Below are 16,233 nucleotides of genomic sequence, written 5' to 3' on the forward strand. Positions count from 1 at the left end.
TATTGGTTCGTTCTAGGACTTTGAGATCAGCCTTTATAATTTAACCAGTAGACCCATGAGGCTATTGAGTTTTCATTCAAATCGTATCAATCAGTATGAAAACGATTGTGAATATATTTTTGCCATATGTAATGTTAGTATTTTTCTTGACAGTTCATGCATTACGGTACAAAATGCAGAACAATTTAGTACCTTTATTTACTTTATTTGTCAATCGATTTTCTTTTATTATGTAGCTACTGAAGATTTTAAGTATTTTAAGTAAAAAAAAAAAAAAACGAGACGTGCCGTGAGAGCCGATTGGAACGAAGTTGAATTCGCCGTATATTATGTATTAAATAACAGTCATGAAATAAATTTACAAGTATGAGAATAATGAAATGACAATGACAAAATTATTATTAAAAATTAAATAACTCAAAATAAGTTTTAGTAATATTAAATAAAACTGTATATTAAATAGGAAGAGTCAGAGAGATAGAGAAAGACTGCGAAAGGTCACCCGAAGGAGGCGTAACGCTTTTTGCTCACATGAAGATTTGTACCAGTTCCCTCTAGTGTAAGCTGAAAAGTAACTTCGTTCCAAAAACAACAAAGAATAGCTTATAAAAAAGAATGTTCGAAACCTACAGATTCTCATATTGTTAATTTAATATATATTTTCAATAATATTAATAGTATGTATGAGTTCAAATATATTTATTTAATAATCACAGTTGATAAAAATTACAGCACATATAAATACTCACTAAATACAATAAGCGTTTACATAGACAAGAAATAGAGTTTTTATTTATCGATAACATTAATAATCATATATAAATTTACAGAATTGCATATAAATAATTGATTTAACTGTATATAATCCATTTGTATGTAATATTATATTAGCAAAATTTCACTTATAAATAATTACCCATCGGGCTTGGACGATTTCGGTGTTGTAAGTACTTAAAATGCCGTTGATTATAACAAGCAACTTTATAAATAGACATGCCTCACGGTTTTACTCGCGTTTAATTTATAATAATAAATAAAATGTTCATATATTAAAGACACATTGGTTGACAATTATTGTTACTTCGTACATTACGCGATACTTGGTCATCAAGTATCTCGAGTTGACATTGACATAACATTGTATAAGATCAAAAATAATCTGTGATAAATTGAATAACACAGATTATTCAAGCTCTCGACCAATGATATCGCGTGGATTCGATGTCAAATATTGTTTATTTGACTTTTGTCCTCTTGTGGTTGGAATAGACTATAGTTATGTAGTTTTTCTCTATAAGCGGGTTATGTAAAGCAAACATATTTTACGAATAGAATTGATGTATCCAGTGACCAATTTCAATTATACAAAACACTTTGCTGTATGCCTTATGATATATAATAAATTTAAAATAATTCCTTTATAATATTTTTAATTTAATTTCACATTAAAATAAATATTAAAAATTATAAATATTACCTATAAATCACTTTTACTTAAGCATAGCAAGATAAAATATATTTGTTATGACACCAACACAATAACTATGTCATAAATAATAAAGTAAAGGACGGCTAAAATAATAAATATCACAAAAAAACAAATTTAAATTCAAACTATACAATTTTACATATTACCTGTGGTCTCGTGCTAAAATGGCCAGTATCAATTACATTTACTTTTGGTAATAAAAAAATAATAGTTGTCTTTTGTTTCATATAACATATTTCTGCGTAATATTCTTGGTATTAGTAATGTTGTTAACGTTAAGTGCCGTTTTAGTACAAATAAATTTACTATTTTTAAAATGATTTGGCAAATGTCATACAGTGGTTTATATTTTACTCAATAATGTACTTTGGCCCTTTTAGCACCAGACCAATATTAGTAAGAAATAATTATGTTCATAATATTCTTTCAATTGCATACTCCTTGGAATTAATAAGGTATGTAGACAAATAGGTCAATTGACAAATCTTACATATAAGTTAATCATATTAAATCAAAATTTGAGGTTCATTAAATATATTCCGAACGAGAAGAATTTCGTACGTGTAGCTGTCATTTGCTACTTATCTCTGTCATTTGCGTACAATACAATAATATTGCTATCGCATTCGCACATGTGCCGAATTGCGTCATCAGATATTTAAAATGTTTGCGCTATTGTGTGTCATAATTATAAAATATATCTAATATAAAAATTGTCTTATTCAAAAAAATCACTATCAATATTAATATACAAAAAATAATAATATATCAGATTAACATTGACGTTTACAATACAAAGAATTTTCGTACGAGTTTGCGTCATTTATGACGCTAGGAATACATTTATTCTTGCATTTAAATAATTCAACCCTTTTATTTCGAGCTCTTGAGGATCATAGTCCATCATTAATATTTGTCATACATTTTGAGTCAGAAATAAAAAAAAAACGATCTAAAATAAAAAAAAGTCTAGACTTCTATTATTCGCTTCTCACGTGCTTGTGAAATATTTCTAGATTCTTTACATTTGAGCACAACAACTTACAGTTAACACTAAATACAATTTATGCTATAAAAAAGATCCACAAATCATTACGTTAAAATTTCATCACACGAAATTATATTCTACATTTCGGAACTTCTATCCATGGCTTTATTATCGTAGCCTCTTGCTGTTGTGACGGAGGCGCCATCTGTATCGAAGCTTGCGTCGCTGTCAACTTCCACAACCCACGGCTGTTTGTTACCGGAGCAAAACACGCCGTATATAATTGCACCCAGCAGATATATTGCGCTGGATATGAAGAATACGATTCGCCATTGTTCGGCCGTCTGAAATATTATTAAAAAACTTATCAAGTGGCACTTTCAAAATTATTTATTAAGTAAATACTATAAAAAAAAACAAAGTAGAGATGTTATTAATTAACTTTGTGTTATATGATTTTTATTTTCAATAATGTTAATAAAAATTAAAATTATATAAGTTTTATTTTAAGTAATATAAAAAAAAATCATAATTTCTCGACAAGTAACGTTAATAAACAGGAATATTTTATATTAATTATACTATTGACTTATACACCTACACTTGGTGGTAGGACTTTGTACAAGCCCGTCTGGGTAGGTACCACATATTACTCATCCGATATTCTAGCGCCAAATAGCAGTGCGCAGTAAATTTGTGTTCCGGTTTGAAGAGTGAGTCAGCCAGTGAAACTACAGGCAAAAGGCATAACATCATAGTTCCCAAGGTTGGTGGTGCATTGGCTATGTAAGAAATAGTTCATATTTATTACCGTACCATAGTCTATGGGTGGTGGTGACCACTTACCAACAGGTGGCCCATTTGCTCGTCCGCCTGCACGTATCATAAAAAAACAAAAGAAGACTCACTTAGTAGTAAATTTGAATAAAAAATATTGTAAAAACCAAACCTAGGTTCGTGCTAGTAGAATTTTCCCTTTGAAATGCATCAATAAATAAAATTATGTCGCATGATTAGACTTAAGAGTATCATTGATAATAGTTTCGTTTTCATATAGTGCTTACCCTATCTGTTACTATGGAACCGGCTAATGGTGGGCTGATAATGCCAGGAAGCGTGGCGATAGTATTTGAAAGTCCCATCAGTACACTAGCGTGTGGGGGGGCGATGTCCAGGTGGTTAACACTGAAAATGTATATTAACACATATGTTTCGACTAAAAATACTTTTTTATTGCGGTGCCTCGTTGACTCTCTTAGTAATATTAAATGTAATTTTATTATTATGTAATTTTTACAATAATTGAAATATAATTAAATAGCGCCATCTATCCGTGAAATATGGAAATTGTTATTTTTATGAATCCTGCAAAACTCAATCGGTGTCAAATATTAGAACTGATAGGTATTCAAATATTTATAATTTTATATATTACTATAATACCCATTTAAGTAAATTTCTAGGAAAGTTCTTTGTAAACAAAAATCTCAAAACAAACTACAAAATCACATTAGCAAAGTTATTGCTGCGGTTTCATGCGACATCTATACTAATGTTACAAATACGATTACTTTCGTATCTGTTTATTTATCTATCTGTATGTTACGCTTTTACGGCCAAATTTGCTTGTCTGAAACAAGTTTGAGCCCCAACGAAGGACATAGCCTAAAAATTTTTTTATACCTAACACCTAACGAACAACCCCTATACCACGAGCGAAGCCGCAGAAGACATCATATAATTTGAATATATTCAAACGATTGAAATAAATTGAAATTTGATCAAAAATTACAATCAATTTGACAGTTTGTTGCAATTTGGTTATAATTCAGTTCTGTTCGTCGAAACTCACTCACAGTAATAAATTAAAAATGTACAATACAGTAAATTTTAATTATAAAGTGTACAATCTTTCAAAGGATCAACGAAGATTTAGCGTCGAATATACCGCCAGCCCGTAAAAGTCTACAAAAACTTATTAGACTTTACACATTGCGTTAAATTCAATTGAATATGATAAAAACAAATTAACTTCGATGACAAAGTTGAATATAATATTAACCTGAAACCAGACCAAGCGAAGCCTCCGAGTCCGACGGCAATTGTGAGACATACGACACAGCCCGACACCGAGGGAGCATACGCAGCCGCTACCATGAAAATCGTCTGAAAATATAAAACTATATTCATTAAGATATAAGTTTAAACGATTTTAAGTAATGACTGTCGTGTCTCAATATATATACGATAATATTATAGTTAATATATTTATACATAAAATTTATACTTCATAATAAGTACAATAGATGTAAACACTGGTTGGAGAGTCACTGCTCCCCAAGATACGGGGACTCCTAGTTTAGCAGTACAGGGCTTCTTTGATATATGTAATTTGATGTATTAACAATAAATATATTTGATTTTATTTGACAGTACGCAAAAACATAACATTGTTATTTGTAAGCCAGTTCCATTCAACCAAAATACATTTAAGAATACTACGAGCTAATATTTTTAGTTTAGGTTATTTATTATAGTAAATTTTTATTATGTTTAAATTGCGTTTAAATTAATCAGTTTATATTGAAGGACAATGTTACCTGAGCTAGAAAGGCACCGCAGTTGAACAATTTCCTGATGTTGGTTCTCGACAAAATCTCCATTTTCAGCAGCCAATCCGCCATGTGACCAGCCACTTGCAGTACCACCGCCATTGCTAAGTACGGAACAGCCGATAGCCAACCGGTTTGTGACGTTTGAAACTTAAATACATCTGAGAACAAAAATGAATTCAATTAATATGACGTCACAGTTTATGCAATGATACATTCAAAAGTGGACCTTAGTGTAAAATGTTAACTTAAAATTAAAATAAACGATGTAGGATATAACAATTATGAATAATTATCGCATAATTAGTTAAATACAAATCTACTAAAATTTGAGTATGTAAATGATGCTGGCATAAGCTGACGGAATAGTTAATACAGATTATATTACGTTAAATGGTTTTGTATATTCTGCCTAAAATCAATGAATAGTTTTTTTCATACTTTATTATTATTATTATTATTTTATCAAATATTAAGTACTATTTCCACATACAATATATTAAAGATAGTCTCTTTATGACCGTAATTTATGACATGAAGGTACCGTTCGCAAAAAAAAATGTAATAAAATGTACAGTTAGAAGAAAATACAGGTATATTTAACATACTCAAAACATTTAAGACATTATTCACCAAGGCTTAAACAAATTCATATGTTTACAATTATAACCATGTTACAATATCTATTCCGATCACAGTACTGACCCGGTGTCATCGTAGATCTCGAATCATAATATATAGTAGATATTCATTATGGATTCGTGAAAGATAAGATAGCACATAAACCGTCACGCCAAATTTTACCCCCTCGAGGGGTGAATTAAAAGCAACTCATTTTCTATCCCGGGACTCAAACGATCTTCACACAAAAATTCACTTCACTTATAAATCGGTACAACAGTTTAAGCGTGAAGAGGTAACAGACGGAGTTACTTTCGCATATATAATATTAGCATTATAGATCAACATATACAGAAAATATCATGGAATATGTTTATTTATTTATTTATTTATTTATTTATTTATGTACCAACAAATATATAGACAATTACATAAACAAAAGACGTGTACAAAGGATAACTTATCTCTAACAAGAGATCTAGAATATGTATATCTAAGATTTGTTTATCCTTCGATTGAAATACACTTAACATATTGACACAAATCCAAAGTGCACCCTACACTTTTGTTGATATATTTAGTCAGTACCTTGCATAAATGTAGGGAGGAATGTGAGCAGCGTATAAAAGCCCCAATTCTCGCTGAAGTGGGCCATAACTATAGCCCAGACAGGTCCAGAAGTCAACATCGCTTTCCACGGGTGTCGAATTTGTGTCCCCTCCACTGCTAGAGCTCCCCGGGACTCCTGGAAATAGATCAAATCGAATAAAAACAAACTTTATTCAATTAGGCTTTCAAAGAACTTCTGAAATGTTTTACTCTGGGTATTTAACCTTGTATGTCTTTCTGAATGGCTTAAGTAAAGTTGAATCCAATTCATTTGGTATGTTTATATACTAAAAGTAAGTTACCTGTATATATTTCAGTTCAGAGGCCGTTATATGGGGATCTTTTTCCGGAGATTCCTTGACAACGAGCCACCATATAGTCGTCCACACCAAACCCAATATACCTGGAATAATTTCAGTTTTAACATTTACAATGAGAGGAAAATAATCGCACGCTTGCACCGTACACGTGACAGAAATGATTTTTTAAATAACACAACGGATGCGTGTTACCTCAGCTATATTTTTATGCTTGTTGACTTCCAGGCAGGAGACATAACATACATATATAATTGTATTTAACTAACATGACTGTGTTTTTAGATATTGAAAAAGAGTAACTACTGAGTTTCTTGCCGGTTCTTCTCGATAGAATCTACATTCCGAACCGGTGGTAGCTTTACTTTAAATAGTTTGTTAAATAACGATTCAAAAGTGCTTGTAAAAGTCTACTTGAGTAAAGTATATCTTGATTTTGATTACATCGGTAAAGATCAACCTGATACACAGCCACAAGAACAGCCACTGCTGTTACCTACCCAGACGGGCTTGCACAAAGCCCTACTAAGTGATCTTTTCTATCGCTCTTTACGTCGTTCCATTTCATTCATTGGTGTCGGAATATTTCGTTCTCTTTCTCCCTACTATGCCATCTCATATCTTTCTTCTCGCTCGTGTAACGAAACAGCCTACGCGAGGCGAGGCCTTAAAATTTTACTCCCAATTCGTCCTCATAAAGACAATCGAATCGCCAGAAGTTTTACAAAAAAAAAAAAATTTGGGAGACGAATAAAATAGCCTTATTTATTAATCACTAGCGACCCGCCCCGGCTTCACACGGATGCAACTTTTTATTATAGAAAACTATATGATATATATTGAATTTACATCCACTTGCCTGGTGTCCTGCAGGAACAGGTGGGACCTGCTGGTACACTGTCTCACTAAACCTTCAAACCGGAACATAATACTAAGTACTGCTGTTTGGCGGTAAATATATATTACGAATGGGTCGTCCCACCAAAAACAATCAAATTGTACTCACCGAAGACATAAAAAATACCCGGCCAGCCGGTGTAATGCGTTAGCGTGGAACTTATGGGCATCGCAACAACGGTGCCGACGTAACTGCCGCTGAACGCGAACGTCGCGAGTCGAGCGCGTTCCTCGCTCGGAGCCCAGCGGGACCACACTGCGTGGATGCACGGGTACGTCACGCCCTGCGAACATTTTATTATACTTAATATCCCGTCGCTGGCAGAACACATCCAGGGCACCAATTCTGCTCACAAATGATCTCTTTGTCGCAACCGAATTGAAAGGTTCAGGAAAGGCGATCCAGCAATCCAGTTGCGGTTCGCTCGTAGTTTGATCCGAATATAAACCCTATAATTTATATAAATAAGTAGAATTGGCTCTCAGTTACAATTAATCTGAGTATTTTTTTTGTGTTGGAATAGAAGAGGTCGGATCGGAACCTTTATACGTTAATAGAATTTTGCCTCCAGTTGTGCTTCAGTGTAGGCGTAACATCAGCTCTAGGGGGGGTCTCAGTACCCCGACAACCCCCTCTAGGTGTTGGAGGCCCGCATAGGCGGGCCGACCGTCAGGGCGTCACGGTAGCATGCGCAAGCGATCCCGTGGCGCCCACCGAAAGACGGAGAGGGTACCGCTGGTTTTTTAGTGGGTAAACCCGGCGTACCTGGGCGCACTCGGCGTCCAGGGCTCCGGGGAGTCCCACACCCCCCCACCTTCCATCACGTGGGGGAAGCGCGTAACGCGTTTTTCCAGCGAGAAAAAAAAAAAAAAAGGCGTAACATCAGCTAGTGATGACGCATTGCGCTCGCGGATCCCCTAGCGTAGTATCATTGCCGTCATTCAGAACTCACACATAGACGTTTGTATGTCAAATAGTATAACTACAACAACCCATACAAAGTGGTACCATGCTGTTTTCAGATTTATTTTCGTCTCTTACTGAATTCCGCTGTAATAACCAGTAATCACTTTGACAGTTCAAGGTAAGATACAAAACAAAAAAAAAAAAAACATATAAACACACTCTCTAAATCATTTTTTTTTCATTTACTAAACCTTGGTTTTTTGTGCTAACGCTATTTTTATTATAATTAAATTTACTGACTCGAATACCTCAAACAACCCTTCCATAACACGCACTGCGATCAGTAACGCGGTGCTGGTGTGCGCCAGTGGTGGAGTGAAGAGCGTCAAAAGGGATGTAGCGCCGACTCCTATCGCGAACATCCTGTATAAATAAATACAAACACTTATAAACTCATTCTCTGAGCAAAAAATGGACTCGATGCTCTATCCGATAAACCTACCCCTTAAATGTCAAAGACCGACGTAAGATGATATGATATTTATACTCGTAGTCAATTCCAATGACACAACAGAAAAAATAACACAACCGGTCATAATAATGATTAATTAAAATCGATTTTTAATTATGGTAAATTATAAATCTTAACAGTAATTACTATTCTAAGTAAAAAAATAAACAAATACGACGTGCAAATAAAAATTAAGAATTAGAAGAAGTTTATTTGAGACACGAATATTTTACAATAAAAAATAAAAAAAAAAACTTACACACCTGACACAAAAATATACAAAGTATACATTACTCAATCTAAGCAAAAAAAAAAAAGAAAAAAAAATTAAAAACAATTGCAGCAATCGTATCGCAAATATCAGCCTCCAAGTTCCATAACCCAACGCTGATTTTCAATGGTACGCTTTGTAGCCGTGACGGGCTCTGACAATGTATCTGTATTACTAATGAAATACGATATGAGGGATTACGATTGATTATGTTTGACTAAGATCATATCTATATCATTTTTAACTGGCCTCCTTCACTAAGTCATTTCATATTCAGTAATTTTGACAACTTTAATTTGAATTTATTTTCGCTCGTTTTAAGACTACTCTATACGTGTAAGTGTGTGCGTGCGTGCGTGCGTACATGCGTTTACGTATCTGCGCGTATGCGTGTGTTGAATTATATTTATATTTGTGATTTACCTACGGTAAAGTACAACGTCAAAACAGAGCATGTATAATTTATTTGTTGTGCTATAAAAAGGAACGAACCTGTTACCTCCTATTTTAGCAGCCAGCCAGCCGCCGGGTAGCTGAGTGATGATGTAGCCATAGAAGAATGAACTCAACACGAGCCCTTTTGTTTGATACGACCAGTCGAATTCAGGAACCTGTAACATCGTCATCATCAGCTAATGGTTTACGAGACACGTGGGTTAATCGGACCCTTTTGATGATGAAAAACCCATCATCGATATTGTTGCCATATTATTGCCAACAAAAATAACAATTACAATTTCATGCACTTACTTATAGAATGCACATTCAAATATAGGTAATTACGGCTTGTCTATAAATTGGGTCAGCTACGTAAACATCAAATCTTAATCATAAATCAATTTTAAGAAGTTTGAATATTGTATAATATAAAATTGGACATCTTTGGAGGAGACCTTTACCCAAGCCGGGGTTACACTGTTAATTTAGAAATATTTTAAAATATATATTATTAACATAATCTAAGATAATCTTGTTAATAAAAATGATTTTTGAATTTATTTATTTTCGTTGTAATATTACCAACTATTGTAAAACAAGAAATAAAGTTTTAGGGGTTGGTTGTCGGGTATTATTTACACAATAATATAATTCATTTAAATTTCCGAAATAAAACATTGGAATAAATAGAAAATAGGATAGATAAATATGCTTGGGTGTCTTATTGAATTATATATATATATATATATATATTTTTTTTTTAAACTTTATTGGGTAATGTACGTGGAAGTTATATTAACATTGAATATGTAAGTGATACCTTTATATTAAATAAAGATATTGACTTTGAAAAAAGAAAATGTTTCGTTGTAAAATGAAATTAGAAATTCATAGAGCAAAGAAAAAAAATATCTTCCAATAAAACAGAACAAAAATAAAAAGAGAAAAAATTAATAGGAACAAATAAAACTTAAAAACATTTTAGGCGAAAATATTATTGTTGATGTTTAAAGGTCAGCTTGGAACTTTATCTTTCTTACGATACTGCTAGTAAGAAGGTCGTATATGAAAATTCAGTTGTAAATTACAAACATTCGGTCACCACCAAATAAAATCACCTAAGCCCATAGACTATAGCACTTAAAGAGCCGAGATGGCCCAGTGGATAGAACGCGTGCATCTTAACCGATGATTTCGAGTCCAAGCCCAGGCAGGCACCACTGAATTTTCATGTGCTTAATTTGTGTTTAAAATTCATCTCATGCTCGGCATTGAAGGAAAACATCGTGAGGAAACCTGCATGTGTCTAATTTCAACGAAATTCTGCCACATGTGTATTCCGCCAACCCGCATGCTCCAAACCTTCTCCTCAAAGGGAGAGGAGGCCTTAGCCCAGCAGTGGGAAATTTACAGGCTGCTAATGTAAATGTAATGTATGTAACCGTTAACAATTAACCGCAAACTATTCGATCTGAAATATCACGGACCTCTCCTGTATGAATGGCAATGGATGTATTGGTAAAACTGAACTCAACGGTACAAAATAGAGAACGAACGTTAAACAAAAAATAGAAAGAGACGTACATGACAACTTTTATAATTATATTTTTATCTCGCATGTAATAAATAAACATATATTTCATTTATAGCAAAGATAATACTGCATTTATGAAACGAACCTAATAAAATAGATGTGTAAGATTACGACGGATCGTTTTACGAGTAATAATCCCTCTAATAGTTACTTATATAAAATCGATTAGACATCATGTAATTTTCGACTTTATGCCAACGATTTAGAGCTTTCCGTTTTTAATCCGACGGAACCGGTTATTTGATTACGAGTATCTAAAGTGTGGTGTGACCCTTAGCACTGAAGTATAGAGTTTAATTTCAAACCGCGTAAGGCGATTGCGGGATTTTTTAATACATTTAATATGTATTTATGTCTGTCCGGGACGAAATCTTCAAAGTTCGTAAAACTTTATGACATCATGAAGAATTTTGCTGAACAGAATTTTTACCTATAAGAATAACAAGTTGAATTTTATATTTAAGTACTTTAATTAAATTTTCTGGGTTTTGATGTAACGAAGGTACACTTTACTGCGGTTTTATTTCGATTAATTGAATTATAATATCACATCTACAATTACTATCCCAAAGAAATAAGGAAGTAAGCATATATAATACCACATTTTGCAGAATTTGACATACAATGTTAGTTAAAACTTGTGGTTGGGAAAATATATTAATTTTCTATTATAGCAACACTGCATTCAAAGCAGCCAGATATTGTTTTTTATTTACAATTTGATTAATTTTTACATGTGCTCTTTAACAGTTTCAATTTTGTTAATAAACAGGATTACACTGTATAAAAATAACACATTTCGTACGACAGACAATTCGTCGTTTGTCGAAGTAGGAAACGCATTATGAGTGACGAGAATTTTTCGAATATAAAATAATAATAATTTAGTCGATTATCTGCTTAACCGAAAACTATTTTAATTTTTATCCATCCATCGTTAAATTATCTCATTGCTACAAGAGTTTGCTTTGTTTTTCTTTTGTTTGAACATTATTCATAAAAATAAGAGACATATTTAATCGATTTCTTTTAAGATGGCAAAGTTACATAGAATAAACTTTTATTGTTTCAATTTGTTTGAAAAATTCTAATCGATTTAAAATAAGCGAGATATTCAAATAAAATCGACTCGTGTGAATCGGCTATGCAGTCCTCTGCTAGTAGTGGCAAGCTAAGTTTCGGTTACTCTGTCCGTTTTTGGTTTTAAACCTGTGTTGTGGAATCTTAGATTTTTATTAATTATTTAAATTAAGTGTCATTATTGTTTATTTTCTAATGTGGCAAAAGTTATGAGTATGTGGTATCACGCAGCCTTTTCTAACTTCTATAATTAGTCGAGACGGAAACACAACACCGCCGAAGACAGATTAGTCCTACGACCTTAAGTGTTCAATGTCCTAACTTTGGGCTGTAATTCTACTATATGTAGGTCACAGTACTGAGGGTATGATCTCGGGAGTCGGAGACATCAGACCTTGGCGCCCCCAGAAATTTGAACAGCCTGGACCATCACCACATCGCAACACCCACTAACGCCGGGAAGAATCAACTTTACGTACATAAACAATGGTTCCATTTTCCAGTGCGACTTCCATGGGTTCTGTCATCGCCACCACGGCGACGGATAAGTTTACTCTCAGGGCGTATACGTTGAAGAAGCCGAAGAAAGCCAGCAGAGCGACCACCAATCTTCGTTGCTCCCAAAACCGCCATGATGTCTTGTGTTTTCTGGGTTCTTGTATTCGTTCTCTGAAACATCATAAGAATAATTTTGAGGATGCAGAAGTTGAAAGCTTTGTGTTATATAAAATGTTCGTTTGGTAAGATAGTTTTTATAGTGTATTTAAAGCATTATTTAAAATTTAAATAACATTTCTACATAAGGTTTTTAAAAACATGCGAATCGTCGAATATATACAGATATTACAGGGTAATGACCTTCACCAGTATTGTAGCCCATTTGCATGATTTCGTTCGTTTGACGAATATCTACATAGTATAAGATAAAGTCGCTTCCCGCTGTCTGTACCTTTAGATCTTTTAAACTACGCAACGGATTTTAATGCGGTTTTCATCAATAAACAGAGCTATTCAAGAAAAATATAACCGATATAAGATTTGTATATCATAGTAGAAAATAGCCAATAATTTTAACGTACCTATCTGGAAAAAAAAAAAATTATTATTCTTTTTATGATCGTTCTTCAAACTAAAAATTGTATATAGACCCTTATTGTTCCCGTGTGAACCCGGGACGGATAAATAGTTAAAAATAATATATTTATCAAAAAAAAAAAAAAAAAGGTAATGAGTGATTTTTGATATGCAACTAAGGTACGGTCTGTAAAAGAATTTTCATTCGAAAAAAGAATGCTTCGTATCTTATGAGATTTTCTCTGACCCGTTAAAAGGGTCACGTGACCCAGTTGCCTTGCAAGAAATCACATTAAAATTAACTTATTCCGTATATTGTATACGTTGTACGTAGGGAGTGAATTTTCGCTAACGTTGACATTTTCAGCTATCCCTTAGGAGTAATGTAATTTATTATAACGGAGAAGTATATTGTTGCAGTAAATTTATTTCACCTGGTGGACTATTTTCTTTTTTAACATCAAGGCCTCCCGAAGTTTGAACAAGGCGGGTCGCTCTCGAAGGTAAAAGCGAACGTTCCGCGAAATTACCACGTTACATAAATAACACAGTGAATATTTAAAAATGTCAAAGTTAATAAGCTCAAGAAAAAGTACCTAAACGCAATCATAATAATATATGATATAGAAATAGGCTCTTATTAAAAATGCCTTGAAGTCATAATTGATTCATTATCATTTCAACAATATATATTTTAATATGGACTTAGTTATAATACTGGTAATTGTAAACAAACTTATAATTATTAACAAATAACCTTTATTCTATTTCGGCTTATGTTTGATTGTACGTGTCTGCTTTTTATTTAAGGGATATGCACTTGGTAGGGCCATGTGCTAGTCCGTCTGGGTATACTATACCACAATAAACAACTTTTGACAGCAATTTGACGCGATATCATTGGTCGAGAGCTTGTTTAATCTATGATTTTCACTATGGATTTTCGAAAAAATGTTTTAAACATCGACGAAACTGTTATCGGAATTATGGAAGTAAAATTAAAGTGGATATAATTTTTGAAGTGTAATAGTGTTGTATTATAAATAAAGATATATTAATCACAAACTATAGTAGTGCACAATATAGCTGAGTTTATAACAAATCGCATGAAATACATCTAAGGTTTGCGTTTTTACTTTCCTACTTCGATTGAATTAGACTATAAGTAGGGTTAGTTAATCTCCGCTCAGCATATATTCTACCGCCAAGCTGCAATATTTACTATTCATGTGTTCCGGTCTGAAGGATGAGTGAGCCGGTGTAACTATAGACACACGGGACATAATACCGTAGTTCTCAAGTTTAGTGGCATTGGCGGCGTAAGGAATGATTCAAATTTCTTACAGCACTAATGTATGGGCTGTGATGACCACTTACCATCAGGTGGCCTATTGCTAGTCCACCAACCAAAAAAGTTTTTTATAAATACATATGTACTTAGTTATCTTTCGTTATTTTATGTATCCGTTTTATCCCCAATAAATCGATTGGTTTATAACATGATAATATAAATAAATATTAGTTTTATTGATATAGACTAATCACTATATAATTTATTCTTATTTCCTAGATTATTTATACAAGTATCAAGTGAGAGTGTCGCACTACAATAAAACTAAAACAAACGAGCCATTATTATCTTGGTGTGCGTGACAGCTACGCTCGACACTCGCCAAATGCCTCCATCTTTACTAGTGTGCGTGTACTTATCGATGCATTTTCAGCTCTAAGTCTATCTAGACATATAGATGATAACAGCTGGTAGGTGTGTAATGCTGTGCATGTGTTTAGTGAAAGTTTTTCTATCTTCGTCTGTTCATTCGCTGAACTATCTTTGATCTTCTCTTCCATTTTCAAACCTTTTATTATATTTGCGAAAGTGTGTTCGTTGGTTTGTCCTTTCATGCAGAAATGTAACAACGGTTTGACGTAATTATTTGCCTGAAGATATATTAAGAGCCATGGATTGAAGACATAGGTATTATTAAAACCGAACAGAGTCGCGCGCAAAAAACAGTTTAAGGTAAGCTTAGTCAATAGAGAATTGATATAATCAATTCAAAGCTTTCATTTTAGACTATTTTTAAATTTGGAGTGCATATAATATACGTTTTGATATAATAAATAATAAAGAAAAAAAAACCATTATTTGTAACAATGAACTCAGGGTGAAATAAAGTAACTATTGCGACCCTCAAAAATCATTTGGGAGAGTTAAAATTGACTGCGTGTCTAATTATTTCTTGAAGGTTTCGAATGTAGTGTCTGCATACAATTACTTTTGAAACGATAATATATACCTTTAATATTGTTATTCGTGTTATAATAAATTTTTATTAGTAATAAAAAATGTTATTCTGATCATAATAGCTAAGATTATGAAAACGCAGATGGATTGCACCGAAAATTAAAGTAAAGCAACTAAAGCGAATACAAAATTAAATACGAATGAAAATTACCATTAGTGGTGACCACTTAACATCAGGTGACCCATACCTATTACATAATAAATAAAATAAAGAACAACATATATCGTCCAGCTTGGAATTCATACAATCGAAGTGGATTCGCGGCCGACTGTCAATGTCAAAAACGTGGGCCACGCCATTTGTAATGAATGGACAAAACCGCGTCCATTTTTGGTGAGTTTTGTCTCAGCTTATGCTCTGGCGTTGAGGCGGTACATTATTGGTCACGAACGGGAGGAATAGCGGCGCATACGTCCAAATGGAGGTATAGTCAATGTGCTTTTAGTCTGTGAGCAGAGATGGCCCAGTGGTTAGAACGCGTGCATCTTAACCGATGATTTCGGGTTCAAACCCAGG

General features: G+C 33.3%; 1 protein-coding gene across 2 annotated transcripts in view; it reads right to left on the reverse strand.

Moving 5' to 3' along the window:
• Nucleotides 1-2,241: 2,241 nt before the first annotated feature.
• The window catches only part of LOC113393185 (vesicular glutamate transporter 1), a 51,513-nt gene continuing 37,521 nt past the window's right edge, over nucleotides 2,242-16,233 (reverse strand). The window contains exons 2-11 of one of the 2 annotated variants that reach the window (XM_026629934.2): nucleotides 12,814-13,003; nucleotides 9,715-9,833; nucleotides 8,749-8,863; nucleotides 7,643-7,817; nucleotides 6,622-6,722; nucleotides 6,299-6,455; nucleotides 5,078-5,250; nucleotides 4,540-4,643; nucleotides 3,542-3,662; nucleotides 2,242-2,821 (exon numbers count right to left, since the gene is read on the reverse strand). In XM_026629934.2, coding sequence (XP_026485719.1) covers nucleotides 2,615-2,821; nucleotides 3,542-3,662; nucleotides 4,540-4,643; nucleotides 5,078-5,250; nucleotides 6,299-6,455; nucleotides 6,622-6,722; nucleotides 7,643-7,817; nucleotides 8,749-8,863; nucleotides 9,715-9,833; nucleotides 12,814-13,003 — 1,462 coding nt within the window. In that variant the 3' untranslated portion in view covers nucleotides 2,242-2,614. The remainder of the gene's footprint in view (nucleotides 2,822-3,541; nucleotides 3,663-4,539; nucleotides 4,644-5,077; nucleotides 5,251-6,298; nucleotides 6,456-6,621; nucleotides 6,723-7,642; nucleotides 7,818-8,748; nucleotides 8,864-9,714; nucleotides 9,834-12,813; nucleotides 13,004-16,233) is intronic. The other variant, XM_026629933.2, reaches the window with a different exon arrangement.

Source organism: Vanessa tameamea, chromosome 6 (genome assembly GCF_037043105.1).
Source record: "Vanessa tameamea isolate UH-Manoa-2023 chromosome 6, ilVanTame1 primary haplotype, whole genome shotgun sequence".
Lineage (NCBI taxonomy): Eukaryota > Metazoa > Arthropoda > Insecta > Lepidoptera > Nymphalidae > Vanessa > Vanessa tameamea.